The sequence below is a fragment of the Antedon mediterranea genome, chromosome 7 (genome assembly GCF_964355755.1).
Source record: "Antedon mediterranea chromosome 7, ecAntMedi1.1, whole genome shotgun sequence".
NCBI lineage: Eukaryota > Metazoa > Echinodermata > Crinoidea > Comatulida > Antedonidae > Antedon > Antedon mediterranea.
In genome coordinates, this window is record NC_092676.1 from 23275265 (window position 1) to 23297709 (window position 22445).

At 31.4% G+C, this 22445-nt stretch overlaps 1 protein-coding gene across 1 annotated transcript in view; it reads right to left on the bottom strand.

Annotated features, from left to right (window-relative positions):
• LOC140055530 (uncharacterized) overlaps window positions 1-20781 on the bottom strand; it is a 45589-nt gene extending 24808 nt beyond the window's left edge. The window contains exon 1 of the mRNA XM_072100869.1: window positions 20600-20781. Within this exon, the coding sequence (XP_071956970.1) occupies window positions 20600-20774 (175 nt within the window). The 5' untranslated portion in view covers window positions 20775-20781. The remainder of the gene's footprint in view (window positions 1-20599) is intronic.
• Window positions 20782-22445: the final 1664 nt, after the last annotated feature.

Genomic DNA, 22445 nt, shown 5'->3' on the forward strand with positions numbered 1-22445 from the left:
TTGGGCTTTTAGAAGTGTTGGTTCAGATCGCATATGTTAGTTCTTCTATTAGGCTTATACCGGTACATAAATATAAATGTAATAATTTTTTTTCTTTAGTCAAATTTTTAACACTATATGCCAGGTATGTTTACCATTATATGAACTTTATTTTCAGAGTTTAAATCGTATTGTTAGTGCTTTTGATAGGCCTATACATATTATTACTTATACATTTTCCTTAACTTTTTTATTCAGTCTAAAGCATTATATGCCAGGTATGTTTACCGTTATATGAACTTTATTTTCACTTTCTTATTATTGTTGTTTCGTTGCGGAATGACATTTGAGAATTATGAAAATATGTTGTTTCAAGGTTTCTTGTCATATCGAAGTGTCAAATCTTTCATGTTGTCGGTCGCTCCCCAAACAGTCGAGGATATGACCTGTAATAATGTTAAAGCATGCTGGGATGTTCTTAGTCTCAACTTTGTACCCATGTCAACGACCTCTGAAATACATACCGACGGAGAAGACAATATGTATGATCTAAATTCAAACCGACAGAGAATTCTAAATTATTTTAGTTTTGGGGTATATTATGACGAAATGCTTACTCGTTCTTTAAAAATTCGCGGAGTTTGCGCAATGAGGGAGTGTGGTCATATTTAAGCCTCGTGGCAATTTTTGTGACGACACCGATAGACGGTATTACTTACTTATAATAAAAATGTATGTATATTGTTATGGAATGTTATTTTTGTATGTGTAATTATTTTGATATAGCCAATACAGTATTCAATATATTATTAATATCGAGTGCCTAAATTGTAGGTTAAATAACCAAGTGTTTATATTATAGCCTTACATTAACATAGGAAAAAATGTGATTTCCAAGCTTCTAACTTAAAGTAAGCCCTCAGAAAGCAACCATTCCTTACAGGCCTAATGTAATTGTAACCATCATACGGCAGGCCTATTCAGAAACATCAAGTTGTATCCAATATATCATCCATAACAATCAATAACCTATATCGACTAATTAATTTCAATTTTGAATGTAAAGTCAAATCAAATCTATTTTATCTCAGGCAAATACCGCCCTCTCATCAATATCAATATTATGTGACATCTTCCTATTAAAGTGACACAAAATGGCTTTTACAATGTATTTTAGACACATGTATAGTATAACATTTATATTAGCTTGCCCGCCCATGATATAAACCGGTCAACAAAACACCTATATTCTGGTATATTTATTGTTCGGAATAAACCCATGGATAAAATCAGCGTAGTCGCACAACAGTGTAAAATCAGCGTGATATGACCGTACACGTGTACCATCTTAAGGATGTCTCCTTCGGGAATTAACCGTTCCTTGAGGAATTAAATGTAAAGGAAGAGGGGGATCAAGCAATCTTTATACCAAGACGGTAGGGACAACGACAAATGTTCATCACATCTATATTACATATTAATCTATAATTCGAACAGTATGGAAAATAGACAGAGAAGGAAACCAGTCTTAGGAAATTTATTAGGAAAAAAATGACGATAAACAAAGTTTCCATTCTTCAATCCATTACGCAGTTAATAAACATTCGTTCTGTACTGTCAATCAATATGAGGTTAGCTAGGCCTACATGATCGATTGTTAAAGTAAATATAGCTACAGTGATATATTCGTTCTAGTCCTGATGTAAATCAGTCAATAATTTGAAAAAAAAATAGCCTAAAAGGTACGAAATAATAATATTCAAAAAAACATATACAGTGTTCAAACAAATCTAAACAAAACACAAGAAGATATCATAATTATTTCAATATTTAAAAAGCTGTTTTAATATGGGGTATACATGACATGTACGGTACATGACATGACATGACATGACATGAAGTGTTACTATAACGTCAGTAAATAAAAAAGAAAATGCCTAAAAAGTAGGCCTACGAAAAATTCAAACAAACCTATACAGTATCCAAACAAATCTAAAGAAAACACAAGAAGATGATATAATTATTTCAATATTTAAAAAGTTGTTGCAATTTTTAATATGTGGTACACATGACAGTGTTTACAACGTCAGTAAAAAATTGGAAAATGCCTAAAAAGTACGAAATAATAACATTCAAACAAACCTAGGCCTAACAGTATCCAAATAAAACATAACAAAACACAAGTAGATATCATAATTATTTTAATATTTAAAAAGCTGTGTTGCCATTTTTAATCTGTGGTATACATGACAAAGTGTTTACAACGAAAAATATCTAGTTACTTATAAGATTGTAACTTCTTAACTTTTGATGAAACAGCTTTAACTGTGAATAATAATTTCAGTATGGAAGGCATTTGCTTAAAAGATGGCCTAAGGATAAAATAAACTTCCGCAGTCATCTATTCTCAAGAGACAGTGATGTTGCAATTATTAGTATAGATTCAACAATTGGTAGATTATCAATTTCTTTCTATATTTAGAGTAGAGTGTCTCCCCTCCAATTAACGACCACTCGAAAATGAGCGGTTTTGTGTTCAATTTTCTTTATTGTTAAAGTCTGAGATTCTAACTTAACGTATTATGACACATGATAGGATGCGCATTGCAGCATAAGCAAGGGTTTAGACTGTCGACACAAAAACGGCTTTATTTCTGCAAGCAGGCTGGCTAGTAATTTGTTTACTCAGGAGGCCGAGTAGAACGCCTTTCAAAACAGAGTTTGCAATCAGACAGAAGTCTTAATCGTTATGGCAACAGAGTAAAGAAAAAAAGAAAGTAAATATCATAGCAAAGAACTTATAACACAAGAATCTCCTGTTCTTCAATTTGCATTCAAAACACAGTATCGGAAGTACAGGGTTAAAAGGTCAAACTGGGCGACGCCATTTCACAGCATGGAGCAGCGCCCCCTCCAAACTAGGAAGTCAATTACTCTACCCCCTAGAGTATTAGCAGAACCCCTCTATGATTTTGACTTTCTAATTTGATGCGGGCGCCCTACTCCTCAGTCAATTACTCTATCCCCCCTAGAGCATTAGCAGATCCCCTCTATGATTTTGACTTTCTAATTTGATGCGGGCGCCCTACTCCATGGCTCACAATGGCGCCACCCATAGCTCTATTCTATCCCACAATGCCTTTCGAAATTGTTACGCGCTTCGGACGAACAGGAGATTCTTGTGTTATAAGTTCTTTGATCATAGTGGAAGTTCCATTCATACCTTGAATGATTTTAGAAAAGTATGTTTGTTTATGTCTTTTCCAGTTTCCTCAATGTGTAGGCCTATTTTAACGGTTTTATATAGTAGGCCGGTCTAACACGTGTGTGTAAGTCTACATGTAAAAGTTCAATGTGGAATTGCAGCATCAATGGAGAGGATAGGTGGGCTATGAACCCCTATGACGTCGTCAATATGATTCATCCCTCCCCACCCCTAAAAAATATATCTCATACGCTCATCGTTCGTTTCCTAAAAATACTAAATTATTTAAACGATTTTTTACGTATTTTTCATATTCGACCTTGAATTCTTTGCGATTACCCACACTTCCCCGGGGCCTCGGGTCATATGGCGTTTATCCAACACGACGTGAAAACACGCAAATGTCGTTTTTGTAAATCACTTCCAAACACGTGATGGGTTTATTTAATTTAATAGGTTAATCTTTACATTCATGTCATAATTAAACATCCCAATTACCTTTCATGCAAAAGAAGCTTATACAATTTAAAATATGTGGTTATCAGTTTTATTTATGTAAAAAGCTTGTTTTAATTGCATGTTTTAACAAATTAAGTCAGATAAAATATTGTTTATAAAATGTAAGGCCTACAAATACTTTAAATGACTAAATCAAATAATACAGTATATTGTAAATTATTTAGTTGATTAAAATGCCTGTATAGGTAGCCCTCGTTAAATAATTTTACAAAATGTGGAGTTATTATAAATCTATCACGTCATTATAATTAGACTATATTATCGTTATTTAAACAAATACTTCTTAATAAGAAAAAAAAAGAAAATAATACAGTATAGGCATATTGTAAATTATTTAGTTGATTAATCTGGATAGGTGGGCTATGAACCCCTATGACGTCATCATTTAAACCTAATTTTAATCGTAGCATAATATTTTGTACGCACTAGTTTCAAAACATAGCATTTATAATGATTACCTAGGCCTGTCATAACCATTTCAACAAAAATGTTTTGTTTTTCTATTACTGCGTTGTTTTTGTTTATTAAAAGTAAAGTAAGAATGTATCGTAGCGTTAACTATACTAAAATATAACGAATCATTGGTGAACTTTCGAACCTATATAAATTGATAATGAAACATGACACGGATCGAACATCTTTTCATGCTTTTCTTTTGCATTAACGTTAATTCAGAACCAGTTGCGTTTGCTTTAATTAAACCGCAAAGAACGTATTACCTAGTGACCCATACGGATATGAAATGTTATGTTTGCATTCACCATGTTATCACAAATCATTCGAAATAAACTTTAGAAATGTGTTATTTGGCAAAAGTTATTTTTAGAAACGACTTTATTATTAACTTTTGGAGTACTGTACTAATTTAGATTGAACGAATTTTTTAATTTGTTAATGTTAATACCAGAGAATAGTCGGTATGGTACGCTGACACAAACAATATACTTGGCATTAGTAATTTGTGTTAAATATTGAGATTACAGAGATATGCGCCCCATATACGTGCAGTACGATATGAGGGGGGCTGACAAAAAAAAAGACTAATGTTTTGGGTGAAGTATCTCTAATTTGTCTAGTTTCTTCTAAAGTTCTATTTTGTTCAAACTACAATTAATCCCTATTATGATTCTACTAATTATAAAGTGATGTACTTGTTAAAACAAATAAATGTTCGATTTAAAGAATATAACAAAAAAAGTACGTACTGGATTATCATTGTTATAAGTCTGTAAACATAATCTTGAAAATCTAAATTACTTAATCATATATTACCACAATCGGTGACACCATTTCCACTCAGAAAATTAAATCAAAAAAATAAATTAACCCGATAACAAAATTATTTTCAATTTTCTTTGTACCGATAAATCTGTTTGATACACAAGTGCAGTGGTTATGTTTTTGAAATTGATCTAGGCTATCCTCTACATATTTCCTTACGTGTAATTACATCGGTGAAACACCAAAGGTTTCCGTTCGGGACTTCTTTGAGGATTAGGCCTAGCTTAAAGGGTTCGGGCGGTAAGTCATTGCTTGGAATAGACTACTTAGGGCAGGTCGTATAGGGGATTTGGGATTGCCTTCCAAGCGGATTCAGGATGGTACCGTGTGGTGTCGGCTTGTCGTAATTTTCCATACGGATGGCCTTCGTTATAACATGTAGGTCTATTTGCCGGTTTTTGTTATAAAATGAACTGGGTATAGGTCTACTTAATATAATGTGTACCTCATGTAATTTGTACTTTAATTGTGACTATAATATATATTTTTATTTTTTAAAAACCTCTATGAGCTTCACAAAATAAAATAGTGTGTGTTTTCGAAGAGGTGAATCTAGAATTTAATTGTAATAATTGAATACAATAGATTATCAACAGATCTTCTTTGTAATAAGATAAGATGAATTGATAAGTTATGGTTATGGTCTTCCCTGGTTAGACAATAATTTAAATGATTTAGTTTTGTTTTTAAAATAATTACTCTATACTTTACCCTACGAATTTGTTGGGAAATCAACAACATCGCTGTCAATAAAAATCGATATGTTGATGATTGATGTTGTACCAGCGGTAAAGAATATATGGACGACCTACTAATTACTTAAAACATGGTGGTATACCGCAGAATCAATATTGATAATACTGTACTAAAACATAGAGGATACTGAAATGAAACCGTACGCTATAGAATAGGCCTTAGTCTGCACTTAAACATGTTTACCGTCGCATCAATTGCATGGGGTAATAGTATGAGCTATGTATTGACTTTACCAGGGTGTTAAGTAAATCGCATAGTCATTGAGTAACCCAGCGTTTAACTGGCCATGAATATACAGAGTTCAAGTCACACAACGCCCAAAATAGCCTGCAATTTTTTTGTGAATGGCTGGTAGGATTAACCGTGACTTTTGTAGGAAACGTACACTTTCTTAATCGTGCAAGTTCATGTCTTTTTACAGTATTGTACAATCACAAAAAGAGCAATTCATGAAAGATTACTAACGCGTATATAATTTAATAGATTACGTCATCGTTTAATGTGTACGCGTAACATGACCAATACAATTTACGAACTCGCCAGTTAAAAAAAAATGTATTCGTTAAATTAAGCTGTATGGTAAAGTGCCATCTTAAGAGTAAAGATACATTGTCTCTCTGTCATTTCACAAAAGTGTCCCTTAATGGGGTACCAATGGAGGGGTCCTACTGTAATAAGACATCAAACTTATTTAATATGGATAATAATTCGTTAAAAACAAACAACGAACAGAAATATTCGCATGTTTGAACGCATAGGCCGACGAATTGTAATTGACTGAATATGAATAGGTATGTCACGTGGTTACTCTTGCACGAGTGTGAATTTATTTCTGCTAATATTAATGATTGTGACGATTAATTTATTTGTTTTGCAACTATATTAAAGGAAATCAATCATAATTATAACCTTAAATCATACTATATTTTTGGATTTATGACTTTCTTCTGACTTAAAGTTTCAAATACAGAAAATCAAAATATTTTCGCCCATGTTGAATTTGTTGTTGCTGAACGCTAAATGATGTCGAGCTATCAGTTACTTACAAATTAAAATAAGTAAAGTTCACTACATCTCAGATATGTAAATCCGTTACAGCATGGTATTTCACAAATTCATCACAAGAACAAATTAAATCAAGTAGCACCTCAGTGAATTAAATCATATTCAAGAGTTATATCGAAAAGTACTTAAGGCAGACGGCGAATAGGAAATACAGTGTATGCTAAAACGAGACAAAATACATTTACAGAAAAGCAAAACAAATGTAATATAAAACCCAAGATTCTAGTAATTATTCGCTCCATGAGTTTTCATTACAATTAATTTAAATAGTTTTCAAGTACTGTTTTCTTTTTATCCGCTGATTTAATAATGTCGGGTTGTGAAATTAACACTCGTGTTGTAATTTGAGTTCTAACAAAGTAGTCTTTTAACATCTCCAATAATGATCCTTTTATTAAACTCTTCTTTGTCTCTTAACCGGGTGTAATTATTTTAAATGTATTTTAATAAGCGTTATTACTGAAACTATTAACAACGCGTGGTGTCAAGTCTAGTGTCTATAATAACGATCAGGTTGAAGGAAAGTTAGCCAATACTAATAGCATTTCTGACTCTTCCAAATAATCGCCGCCCCCCCCCCCCCTGCTTAAGTCTAACACTTAATAATATATAAATCTACATTCAATTCAACACCCACACCCCTTCCACTTCAAATCTACCTCAAATGCAATACTTCCCTCCTATACACGCCTCTAATATTCAGTAACCCAATCCAATACCCCCTCCTACAGAGGGTGTGTGTTGTACCCCTCCTACAGAGGGGTGTTGAACCTTGAAACGCAAACGATAGTCTATAGTGTGTATGTACAATTTCATATTCATTTAGTACAGTATACCATATATCGGTCATCAGCGCATTCCTTTAGACTTTCGCTAAATATTATGCATGTACACGGAATATATCGCATATTTTAAATGCTATTAACATGCGTGTGCACACCTACAGTCTGTAAAAACAATTTTATGTTTTTAGTAATTCATAGAAAATGGGTCTTTCTTAACGAATAATAAAAAAAAATAGACTCCACTTAAAAGACCATTTTTGTTATTAAACTTATTATGTAACCCGGATGAATCTACGTCAATGCACTTTATGTTCAGATAATTTGAAAGACGCAGACAATATTATTACGAGCTATTAACAAATATATCAATTAAACTAATTAAAACTAAGCTTCTGGCTGTGATCCAATAGTAAATTATCTAGTCTACTTTGTCCCTCTTGGCGTGTCATACCACTAAGCACATTTATCAAACTCCAATGTATATTGTACTTCCATTTAATTTATATTACGATGTAACCAAATCTCGTCAAAATATTCTGAACCATTCTCCTCAACTGACCTTTTAAGTTCATATAAGATTTCACAAAACTCGACTTTTACAGATTTTTATACGGTTCATTTTATAGGATTTGTTACACTCGTAAATTACCACGGTAGAAGATTAGTTAGTTTACTAAACGAAATGTGAAATATAATTTAAAAGGGCAGAAAGACCAACTGGGAGGTTGGTTCAGATGATTAAAAGGGTCCTAGCTTAAATATGGACTAAAATGTGACCGTTGTTATCATGAATTTAAAAAGTTATTAGGAATTATGGTACAAAACAGACCCTCTTCTTACCCGATGCGGGTCATTCCTTGTGAATATTTACACTGTCTGGCCTACTGTACATTATCTTATATGTTTACTCACGATCCTATACAGTAAATAATGTAGGCAAATATAAATATGACTATCGTTACGCGGAGTATACATTTTACCGTGTTGAAGTTCCTTATATTATATTAAATTGTGTTTTTCTAATAACATCATTTTTCAATTGTATTGAAATCTATCATACTTAATTTGTTATGAATTATAGGCCTATATACAATGATTGATATGTAATCATAAAAATATGAATCTATTTAGATGTAATAAAATAAATTATAACAGATAATTGGGTGCTAAAAAATTAAGTAGATTTTTTAACTGAATAATAATCGAATAGACAAGCATACATGTACATTCTTGTTAATAAGCTTTATTAATATTCAATTTACTTTTAAAAGTGAATTAAAAATAGGTCGTATTACATAAAATTAGCGTAAATAGGCCAACTATAATACGATTTTTTTTTTTAGATGTAAAGTAGGCCTATTCATTCAATTTTGGGAACACCCGTTACTAAATTGTAAACTCACACTGTTGTAGGCCTATATGATTATACTTTCTTTACCTTTATGGTAATTTTAAGACAAATAAATCTCAATAAAATAATATGCCTTCACACAACACAGTTATTAAAAACGTATTCATTATATGGTTTATATATTTTGTTTGGTCTTACCACTGGTCTTCTTTTAAAACTACTGTTAAAATGGTCATTATATTGTAAATATAATCAACGCTGTCTATAGAAACAATTTCATTTTGTGCTCTAATAGGCCTACTGCAACTATCACTGTATTCGTAATTAGTGTCAATTATCGTTAACTGTGTAATCATGGCTAGTTTAGCCATGTTTTAATTAATTGTGTTCGTTAGTAATGGAATCACTTTCTATTATAAAAACAATGCGTTTAGATAATGGTCCCGTAAATAATGGATTCTTTCAACGTGTTAAATAGGAGGATGAGTTGGATCTCACGTCGGAAGCGTACTTTTAAAACATTCGATCAATTTTTTCAAAGTAACTTAATTTTACGATAAGGTAATGATTGTTTCAAACACGCTTATTCCATACTTTATTGAATACGTTCAATAACAACTTTTAATGGGAATAAAATTTAATTAATCTTGATATACAGAGCTTTAATATAGGCTGCAAATATTTGATAATTAATTTAATAATTAATCCAACGCTAACAATTAAATTTATGAAAGTTTTAGATATACATTAAAGGATTTATGTGTTGTTATCAACACGGAGAAAACTTTTGTTTTCTTTGTGAGATTTACTTCCATTTAATAATCGTCATTATCTATTATTCTAGATATTTCATTTCAATAGTGGAGCTGTGGCTTGGTGGTTATGATGCTTGGCTACCAATCTAAGGGTCCTGGGTTCAAGTCCTGTCATATGTCAGGGTTTTTTCTCATGACAATTTACAACTCCACTCCCAAAGACTTAATAATAAGTCTTTGTTTATGTAGAGCATCTTGTGTATATGTTTGTCTTGTGAAATTTTAAATAGTTTATCCATCCTGTAATTGACGGGTTACTCGCTATTGGATGAGTATGAAATAAAAAAAAAAAAAAAAAAAAAAAAAAAAAATATCAAATATGATATAAATCGGTTTTTTTTCAAACGAAAATAACAACATTTTATTTATTTTTGGCTTTTTTTACTACTGGGTTCCGGGATTTTCAAATTCATTATTGATATTAAGAAGGTACAATTTTTATTCATTCATTTCATGTACTTGTTACCGTTAATTTTTAAAAGGTTTTTTATTGAATATGCCATTTTAATGTCACATAAAAATTGAATCGAAAAAAACTATAATTTAAAGCTGCCAGCCAATTGGGTTTTGGTTGAATTTGACCATTTATTTTGTGATTTTATATGAGAAAACATTTTTATTTTCCCAAAGGGGATTACCTTTATTAAAACTACAAAATAACCTATTCAAAGTCTGATTTAATTAATCTTAATCTTTAATGTTTTTGGTGGACAATACATCTTGAATAAAATACTTAAACTGAAAAAAACTCCGTGAATAGATCACATGACCGGATATCCATAAGTCACGGTAACTGTTACCATTGTTTGACCATGTTCAACATTAGCATAGATCTAAATAATGATAATAAAACAGGTCTTGAATTACACCTTGAACCGCATCATTTTTCAATTACTTTAAGGTTGTAAAATTAGGAAAGAAAAATAAATAAACAACACTAGCGATGATAGCTAAGGTGTGTATCATTACCGGTAAGTAACATTATCGGCTCATTATCGTCTCAATATTAAACTCATTACCAAGTGAGATTGATCTCCAAACCCATGTGCCACAAGTTCACAGTGTTGCTATTGTTTTGTGTACTGGTATAGGCCACTGTGTTATAAAAAATGTAATACTGTATCAATTCTTCAGGCATTTACACTTTCAATGTTAAAAATTATGACATTATACTTTACTGTCCAAAATGAATTCTAATTTAAAATAATTTAAATGACACTTATCTTGATTTATAATAATATTAAGTATTAATTCTTGTATTCGTTTTATATTTTTGATATATTTTTTCTTAAATTTTGTTGTTAATTACTTAAGCTGTATCATTTAGGGACCACAGTGGGAATAAAGTTGCTTTTTGTACTTTTCTGTGTTTTTATCCTTGTTTGATCCACTTGATCAACAGAATGAAAAAATACAAATTTGTTCATAACACAATGTGTTACTTCTTTTGCTTTTTGATTTGATGTAAAATATAGTACTGTGCATTTGTTAGAAAAGAAACAAGATGAATATTGATTTTAAAGCGGGAAAATGGTGTATTTTTAAGCTTGGTTAAATTTAGAATATTTTATTTTTACATTTAGATACAGTCGTTGAGAATAGGTTATTTCTACTAGGGTGAATCGTAGGTCATATTGACCATCGAATTTCATCCTTTGTCCATTTTTACTACACAGGTGAGTTAGAATGATGAGTCTGTTTATTTATTCTTTAATGGTCAATTCAACTCGATTCGTCATTCGGATGTGTTTGAAGTCCTTGGTCACTTCTTGACCATTTGGTCTCAATTTCAGCTGGTAAGCGAGCCCCGGAGCTTACAAGGTAACTCAGTTCCATTGTCACAACAATGAAATAATACGCCACCTTGAGGTAGGTAACTCTCTTTTGATCTTTTTACCTGTCTTTCCAATTTAAATATTAAATAAACGTTAAATACTTGTTTCACAACACCTTTTAAAATGTTGTTTCAAAATGGAAGCTACTAAGGTAAGAATGCACTGGTCTTGCAAATGTCAAAAATATTGTTGATTCAATGTTAAATAAAACTAAGTTTTAAGGAAAGTAAGATTTTAAATTTGAACAGATCTATTTTTTTTAAAATATTTTAAAACTTTCAATTAATATTGGTACTAATGAATCTAATATTTTCACTATACTCAAATTTTTAAATATATTTCGAATTTATTTTGGCCATGGAGAATTATTTCTCCATGTTTAAGAAACCCCATTTGGTTACAATGTCAATGTCCAAACTAACTTAAAGAATAGTAATAATTCATGTCATGTCATGTTAATCATAAAGATAGATAAAAGTATATTATAATAATAAGTATTATACTACAAAATATTAATTCATCGTTATTATTTTATGATGATTGACTTAAACACAGTTTAAAGCAATCATGTATTATCACATTACACAGTCATGCTCTTACATACATGCTCTCATATCACGATTATAAACCTATAATATTATAGAATTCATATCTTGGTAATTATTATGTTCAAACCAGAAATTGCTAGGCTAAGACGAGGATTAGGTGGTGATCAGTGTTTGCCATCCCGGGTCATGCGAATATTTGTTACATGCCGCCCTGCCCGGAAACAATACACACGCTAGGACGTGTAAGTGTCGATACCCCAAGATGTCACATATTTATAACAATAAATTAGCCTAGTAGTACGTAGTTATTAAGTAAGTTTAAATGCTTTTGAAATGGATGTGTTATGCTTGTGATGCGAACAACGTAAAACGCGTTTTTCACTGAAAATGTTTAACGCATTACAATTAAAAACGCGTTGCTATTAAGGTTAATAGTTACTGTAAAGAAAATGCTGATAAGTTTATGTTAAATTTGATATTTCAATAATTTAAATTATTTAAAAGTTGGTAAAAGGCTCATTTTAAAATATACCACATTTCTATTTTATAATTTAGGACTTAACTGCAATATCGGCCTGAATCACACATGAGTGCGAACACTACATTCTAAATACACATGAGTGCGAACACTACATTTTAAACACACAATGAGTGCGAACAGTGCATTCCAAACACACATGGGTGCGAACACTGAATTCCAAACACGAAACAAATATTATTATTAATAAATCATGGTGAAATATCAATCGATACAGTATATTGTAAAGTAGCTCTGAGTAATGCACACTGAGTGAGACATAGGTTCTGACTAAGATGGATTACGTTAAATAAGTATTCTGTTTGGGATTGTGGCCTTTTCATTGATTTAGCAATTTGCTCGTCGGGTCAGTATGGTGTGAAAACCTGACTGTTTGCTCAGAAAACATCTTTTTTTTCCCCAGCGCAGACAATCTTAATGTGTCAACTAAGACATTAGTGTACTTTGCAAACTGTGTTGACTCACAGATTTCAATTAGTTACAATCCAAAGTCATAATTCTATTATATTCAAGTTTATTAAGCTGGCGAGTTCAAAATCTAACTGTAAACTAAATGTATTAGATTATTACAAATTGTACTCACGCTATAATACATTAAATTCAGTCTAAAGATTAAATTTCAATAATTGTTCGGGATACCTCTGTAACACAGAGATTGACAATCAAGTCTTACTGAAAATGTCACAATACGTCTGTATCATACTGTAGGTGGTCATAAGCCCATGAGCACAATCAGGCGCCATGTGATACATATGTGACAGTGTATTACAGATTTCGCCTATAATACTGTGCAGATAATTCCAAGTAAAAATATCCAAAACAACACAACGCCAACATTAAAATCACCAGAGAACAATTACACAGCAATAAATATATTTATGTAATGCGTTAAGTTACGGCTTCACCAAAACATAAAATGTAAAGGTAAAAATATACCAATTAATACGTATTATAAACAAACAAATGTAAAATATCAAATTAAAAACACTAATGATTAAAGCAATTAAAACTACGGTAACAGTCAAAACATTTCATATCTGGGGAATAATCTGACCGTTGCCTATTTCGGTCATTAGTTTAACACGTCAAGGATTGGCTATACTATACTTGCAACAGTTCAACAATTAGGATTGTTCTATTCCCGAGGCTATCATAACATACATTGCATTGATAATCCCCACAAGAATAAATGTTCATTACAATTAATGTAGAATTATCTATAATGTTAGACGACTTTTGATAATTTACAAATTTTACCTTACTGACGCGGAAGTTAATTCAGACGAAATCTTTTAAAATACAAGGGATGTAAATAGGGAAGTAACGGTAAATTGGGGCTGAAACAACAACAATTTAATAACTTAATCCAATGATATTTAGTAAACACACTAATTGGCACAAATTAATGAACACACGACTGTACTAATAACGACAATATTATATGAATCATTTTTTGCGATAGCTATTATAGAGTATCATATATGGGAATGTGTTTTGCCCAAAGAATTACTGTATATATTAATTTACTCACGTTGACGTTTCGTTTAAAACTCAATAACCGAGCGTTTAAATTGATTATTGATAATTTAATATTGATTATTGATTATCACAGATATAATTTCGATTAAAAACAGTCTTAGTGGTAAAACCTAATAATTGGGTATATGATTTATTTGATTATTGATTGATGATTATTGATCAATATATTTTTGATTAAAAATTGATTTATACTAAGTTGTAAAACTCAATAACTGGGTATTTGAATGTGTCATTGATTATTGATCATTGGTTATCACATATTAATTCTAAATAAAAAGTAATAAACAAATAAATAATTTAATTATAATGTGTTACTGCTTATAAATAAATACATAAATCAGCATAATTATTTTATAATCTTATACAAATATACGAACGATGAAGATAAATGAAATATATTACTGATCGTGAGAATTAGTGGTGTTACATAACAGCTGGTCTTTTCACTTAAACTGCATCTTATTGTAGGTCTATAAGACAATTTGTATTTGCATTATGTGTTGTGTTTCAAAGGAATAACGCATAGAAATAAATACACACAATGTTATCGATAATATGTTGAAACGAATTTATTGATAATAATATGAATGAGACTTTATTTAAATTCTATAATATGCTATGTGCCCTGAAATTTGTATTGTTACTACTAATGTATATATATACAGTATACAATCCGTGTAAACATCATGTTACATTATATTATAACCTATAAATGTTATATTAAAAAAATGTTATATGCCTAGCGTACTGTAAATACTATAAGAAAGATGATTAAAAGGCCTATTGATATTCTATTTTGTTTTTATTGAATAGGAGGTGAGCCTTAAGCTACGTTTTTATATGATTTTTTCATTAAAACGCAGTACTACTACTACGAACGGTATAATATGTCATGTGGTATATCTGGTAGTCTGTTTCATGTCACGGTACGTTTGCCCAGCTAACGAAGCATGACATAACTGCGCCTCTTACTACAAATTACGGTAATAAAGTTGCAACTTTGTAACGTTTATCGACATAATACAACTGCCATTAATAATAAAAGATTAACTGTAAATTAATCACAATGTAATATAACAGTTAAAACTCAAACGTTGATATACGAGAACATTATCATAATGTAGACTTCGTTTTAATAACGTCACTTTTACATATTCATTTTAATGTAATGTAAAAATGGTGTATTGAAAATGCCTTATAACAATAAGTAGGCTATGTACATAATTGAAAATGTTCATCAGAAACTGTCCGTCAGGTCAGTTAATAATTTTGATTTGTCAAAATAGAATTGTGTACATAATTTTCCGTTTAACTGTATGTAATATATTTTATTTATGTATATTGAAATAATAGTCTATATTATGTAATTGGTAGATGGAAATTGAATAAATACACATGTGTACTGTATTAGATTTAGTTTCACCGTGATGTTGAAGGCATGTTCATACGACACTTTAGACCTATTATAAGCCCTATTCAACCAGGTGTTAACAGATTACTAGTTCTTCTATCTTTAACAAACCGCTCGAGTTCCACACCACCCTAGGCGTTACAGAACAATACAAGAAAGGCCAAATCCCATCCTCCAATTTAATTGGTTTTTAGTAAAGATGATTCGTCCCATTGATTACGATAAATGAAACAGATTACCGGCAAAGTTATCAACATTGTGTATAAATGTACCTCTATTAGGTCTATTTACCGAACTACTTATTTCTGTTTTAGTCGATTGGGTTTTTAAGGAGACTCTTAAACTTAACTTTTCAAACTATCGTTGTACATAAATAATTAAACGCAGAGGATTAGCCGTAAACAATGATTAGAAAAACCAAAGACTGTAACTGGTTACATGTTAACATTAATATTTTATTAACGTTAAATGTAGTTGAGCTGTAGCTTGGTGGTTTTTGACGTGCTTGCCTTCCAATCCTAAAGTCCGGGGTTCAATCCTGACCTAGTGCCAGGGTTGTAACTCACGACTCCTTCAACTCCACTCCCTAAGCCTCAAATGAGACTTAGTTTGTAAGCACGATACATTATAAAATAGTATATCCATCCTGTAGGCCCCTAATTGGCGAATTTGTGCTCGCCGTGGATTTGTATGAAATAAAATTAAAATAAATGGTTTTATTACACATCTCAAATGCATTAATAAAAACTGTTTTACCTTAAACACACGTTATAGCATGTTTTTTATCTCTTGTTTATAGGAGGCTTAACGCTCATCTCTAAAGTTTACAATGATTATTAGAAAACCTCTTCAAGAAGATTTCTTTCTAAATCAATGTAGGCCTACAATGTTTTTCTATTTTTGGAAAAAAAATAATCATCTCATTGGTTATCAACGAATTAATTTCAATCGTGTCTATCATTATAGTCAACTTTATTACTATACAAGAGAACCCTAATTTGGTTGTAAACTATTTTTTACAAGACAACTTTATTGATGTGTATTTTTTTTATAGGCTCAAGTTAGATATACGCAACCGCAGCTGCGAAAAGAGCAACTAAACCTCATACACGTGTACCCATCTCCTTATAACATCCTTCAACCGGGCTATTCATTATTCAATAACCATCACCATTCACTATAATCCCACTAAGCTAACACTTGATTAGCCATTGTATTGTGATGTCAACAAGAATCACCAACCGGTGTATAGAGCTTTAGGGCCTGTACTGCTGGCTAGAACAGCGCATCCCCATGGTTGATCAGGGCTTAGGCCCGTACTGTCTTTTGCGTTAATTTAGAGGATACATTGCTATCTGTTTTAGGCCTAAACAAAAGTAAATTTGTATAAACAAATGCACAGAAGTCTTATTTAAAGAATAGAAAAATAATAATGAAAGCACTGTTGTTTAGATTCTAATTCCACTTGTTTAAAACACGTTTTATTGCGATTTGGTTTTATTGAAGATTCAGTGAATCAACAATTTATAAAATAATTTGTTTTACATGCAAAAGACATAAGAAGCCGATAACTAATTTGCTTGAACCAATAAAAGCAATTTTAAGAAAAATATGAAAATGTTAACACAGAAATATAGGCCTAAGATACAAACATATGAGTTATGGGATAAAAGCACGACTATATTTTTTTTTGTTTTACAGATGAACATTTTTTAAACCTGGTTTTTCTCACAGACAATTGTAGATACCAGGCAGCTCTATATACTGTACATTGAAGGCAAATTTATCATGGTAAAACAAACAGAATTATAGTATTTCAGGTCAAAGAATAGTTCAAAATGGAGTGTGAATTGATCATTATTTGCCAATTAGGGGTAAATTATTGTACTTGGTAGGGTAACCCATCGTTGTTTAAAACGAGACACAACACATTCCAGTTAGCCTGGCAGTGAACTGTTTATGGTACAATCGTAAATGTCAGCCGTTCACCGCTACAACCGTCAAATTTAACGCGGTAACTGAACATCTAATGATAGTCATTAGAGGAAGAAATCAGACAAGATTTACGATTGATAGATAGGTTATAAGTAGCGAGGACCACGGACCTCCATGTAGGCGACGGGTCATTCAAGTTTGGCTTAACAAACAACCCCTTTATGTGCACTGTAATGCCGTTACTCGGTCAACAGACAAGACAAAAAGGTACGATCCGCGGGCTTCAATTGATACCTCCTTCACAAACCATCACAAACAAGTTCCTTTACAAATACATTCTATTCAACTTACTGTTCATCCATTACTTATAGCTACAGTAAAAATATTTTTCACAATATATTATAGAAAATATCAGGACAGGAATTGGTGTTTAATTACATGCTATGTATATGGTTAAAGTTTTACTAACTCCATTTACCATAATATATCTACAATAAAAATATTTCCACAATATATTGTAGAAAATATCAGTAGTGTACTGTGTATAGTTAATTAATTATTAGTATTCATATCGGTGTTTTATGTTTAATTAAATTACATAAAACATTAAATACGGAAGTTTAATTGCTCCATATTAAAATATTAGCAATAAATGTATTAATTATTTAACTAAATTTAGACGAATTATTCTCCAAATAAATTTTTCACGTGGTTTGGTAAACAATATTAATATATTTATATTCTTATTATAATACACTTGTATCTTTTATGAATTGCCTACGTCACTTTGTTACGCATTGTTATAATAATTTTCAACTCATAAAATATGAACATAAAAATTCAAGATGTTACGAATACTATGTTTAATCAATAATATCGTACAATTATGATTATGTGTTCGTTTAATTTATTTACAACGTTTTATAGCCGCTATTACTGAGAACACGAACGTTTGCAGTGTGAACGTACTGCTAATAACGCAACAGGCTTACTTAACATTCACCAATTGTATAAATTTAATTGTATATTCCTACTTTATTATTTCAAAATTAAGATTATACGTAAATTATTATCACACTATAGTATTGTTATATTGCTCAAGGCGTTTCTTTGTTACAGTGTTTGCAATAGATTTAATTTTTTGTTTTGGTTTTATTAGTTTTACATTTACAATCGAAGTCTACAGATCTATCGATTTTGAGAAAATACTTAAGAAACACTGAGGCAATTAAATATTAGTTTATTATTTAATAACGACTAATTATATTGTGCACGTTTGGCAAATAAATTATTTCGTGTGATAGTACTGTTATTGTTAAAATCATTCTACCACCCCAGACCCAAAAGGCCAACCCCAAGCCCCAACCCAATTAACATCCCAATTATAATGTGTTCATACGACCAAGTGCATGGAACGCGTGCCAAAGATCTATTCAAAATAAAAGTTATTAAACAAACGAACCTACGATTAATATCCAACCTTTTTTATAATTAAATAAAAATATATTTCATAATGTCAAATGCATGATTAAACTATATGATTATTTTTCCATATCCCGTTCTAACAGTTTTAACAATTACATCAATGTATAGGCCTCTATCGCGCTGTGTTACTAAAGATAGTCGGTGCGATATTTATTCTATTAAATACCCATTAAGATAATGATAGATAAACTCATCTTCCTCCCTTAAAAATAATCATCCGATAACAATGATCACGCTGATTTAAAAATGAAGACAATTGACTATCTGTTTATTGTACCTAATTTCCAAACAATGAAATGATATAACTTTTGCGTTGACAAATTTGTTTAAGATGATAACAGGGTAAAAAATAAAAACAGCTGTCTGTGCTGATAGTTGGTAAACAATCACTAAGATAATCAGTAAATAGATGTACATGACAAGTTCTGCCCTTTGAAGGCAAACAACTATTTTCGAATTAAAAAGAACAATAATGTTATTCGGATTTGCATCAATATAGTGAAGTAAACAGTAAAAAGGTCCGGGACGTTTTGACAAGCTGATAGTTTGTGCTGTTTTGTGTTTTTATTTTTCGTTCGTGTGGTTATTTGTTCTCGGTGTCCACAACTAGTGAGAACGTTAGTAAGCTGGACCCTTTTCTATTACAATAACTATTGAATTTTCTACACTCTAGATAAAAACAAATTGCATGAGAGGACGGTGTACAAACCAAACGTACATTCGTTAAGTCGTTGACTTTTAAATAAAAAACTAACACTACATTTTCTACTTTAGTCAATTCTTTAAAAGAATCATTTCGTGGGAAGATGGATTAAAAAAAATAAGGACTGTTATTGTGAAGTTTTAACGTACAATTTTTAATTTAAAGATATAAACGAATAATTTACAAAAGGTAGGCCTAAATGATCACACTTATTCGTTGGGGTGTTATTGCTTCGATGACAACATCATATTCAAATTGTTGTTTGTGAGATTGGTGATGTTAAGCAGACGAGTGTGTACAAAGAGTCACAACACAAACACTTAGCACAACTTGAACTTCTGTACGGCTTTTAAAATCTTGCATATACGATAATGCTTATCAGGACTTACACTACTTACTATTGTAGAAATTATGTATTATGTTATGTTATCCTATTAAATGTATAACATTATGTATTACATTATACTATTACGTTAACTATCACATTATAGTATTAAGTATATCATGTATTAGTTATTACATAATGTCATGTTAGTTATTACAGTATGTATGTTATATACATTGTGTATTACATTATGTATTATATTACATTATATTATGTATTAGTTATTACATTATGTATTTTATTATATACATTATGTTATTATTTACATTTTGTATTATCTATTAGGCCTACATCACATTATGTATTACATTATAGTCGATCCGAGCACCGACTCGTATTATCAGCCCATCCGACCATCGAATCTTAGTCTTATTTTTGTGATAAATGGTGAGATTCGCTTCGCTTTCCCCATTCAACTATTAGGTGGACACACATTTTTGTAATATTAATAGTAAGATTCTTACCTTCTGGGAACAGTGCTCTCATCTTCAGATAACTGGTAGAAAGTCGGATGATCGATGCCTTGTCCAGCTGCGTCGTAATCGCAGACGGCAGCGGCAATAACTTGGCCAATTCCAGAAATTCAGCATTTTCCTTTTCTCGTCGCGTACGAGCGGCGTTTTTGGATTTTTCCTTCATATCCTCTGCTCTGTGAAGTAAAATCCCGATAGGTTGTTGAATTTCTGACTTCCATTGTGGAAGTTTATTCTGAAAGTGAGGTATACGAGGCCCAATGTCCAGCATTATTTGGCTGGTCACCAAGGGGGTTCGACAGAGACGTGCCTCGGCCAAGTAACTTTCCTTCGGTTTATGTTCAAGCCACATGCAACCAAAAAGAAAATACTCAGAGTTTTGACCAAAGGTAATAGAAAATATGCCCCTGGAATCACGTAGTAAGGAAATAACCTAGTGACCACAAGCTATGAGTGGTCAGAAAATGAGCACAGAATATAACAACTTAAGAAATAATTTACAATGATTGCCCACTGGCTAATTAGCGTGATATAGATGGACACACTTCGTACTGGACACTACCTTGGATGTTAATTCTGACTAAAAAATGGGTTTCATTACAAAACACATGGGTGTAATTTTTCAATCTTCCTTTTGGCCAGTCGGACTTAATTCCAATTAAACATCCTCGAGGTAATTTACAGGAAAATATTATTAGGAATATAGCCGTAAGCACCGATTAAAAAACAATACTGTCAGATAAGTACACTCATTGCATCTATTTATACACAGTAGTCTTAAAAGTTTAAGACTATTTCAAATACGGTTATGTAATTCCAACGTCGGTAAACTTCAAAATTAATCCTCAATCTAACCTTGTAACAAGTTTAATGTAAAAAACTAGGCATAAATGTTAGCCGGTCGTGCACATTAAAAGTGTAGTCGTTGTAGGCTTAAACGCTTACCTCAACCGGGTTAAAAGTAAACCACAAGAGGCTAGAAAAACACTAAGTCCACAGGCTAAACACCGTCTCGTCTCTGTAGTGTTATATTATCCTATTTGCAAAAGAAAGACTTATTACCGACGACGCTCCTTTACGATGGTGAGTACTTATAATCAACAACAGGAATATGCACAGATATCATTATCCATTATTCGGTAATTATACAAAATAGTAGGGGAAAAGCAAAATGATTTACGCCTATCGTAATTGTTTACTCCCGAAATTCCAGCGCTAGATGTAATTCATGACAGTCAAAGAAGATACCAAATCCGTTTGTGTGATCTACACAGAACCGTCTTTTTTTTTGCATATTCTTCGTTCAATGATCGTCTCCGCTTCGTTTCAATGTTTACACTGGATACCTTACTTACTCAATCATAGATGTTGTTTACTCATACAAATCCAGCGATCATCTGCCGGTGTGCCATATTTTAATAGATACTCCAGTTATGAATAAATGAATAGGACATCAAATGATTAATATACTTTATCAATTTTTTATAGATTATTTCAGCCGAACTTTATACTTCTTCCTAATACAGGTCATGCCATGCACCTTACAGCGGGTTTAATTAATGAAATTAAATACATTTGAATAAAGACTGACCATTCCCTTTGACAGCATTGTCCAGTTCATATTTGGACAGTGGTATAATGAGGTTGGAAAATGTGACCGCATAATCATCTTAGAGTGCTTTTGGTTTGCTTAACATAATAATAATCAATGTGTAATCATTTCTTTGAAATATATTAAATAAAAGGAAAGAGTATTACCAATTTAAATTTAAATATTAAATAAAAGTAGGCTGTGTCTTAACTATATTATTGTTGTATAATATTACATTTTATTTTT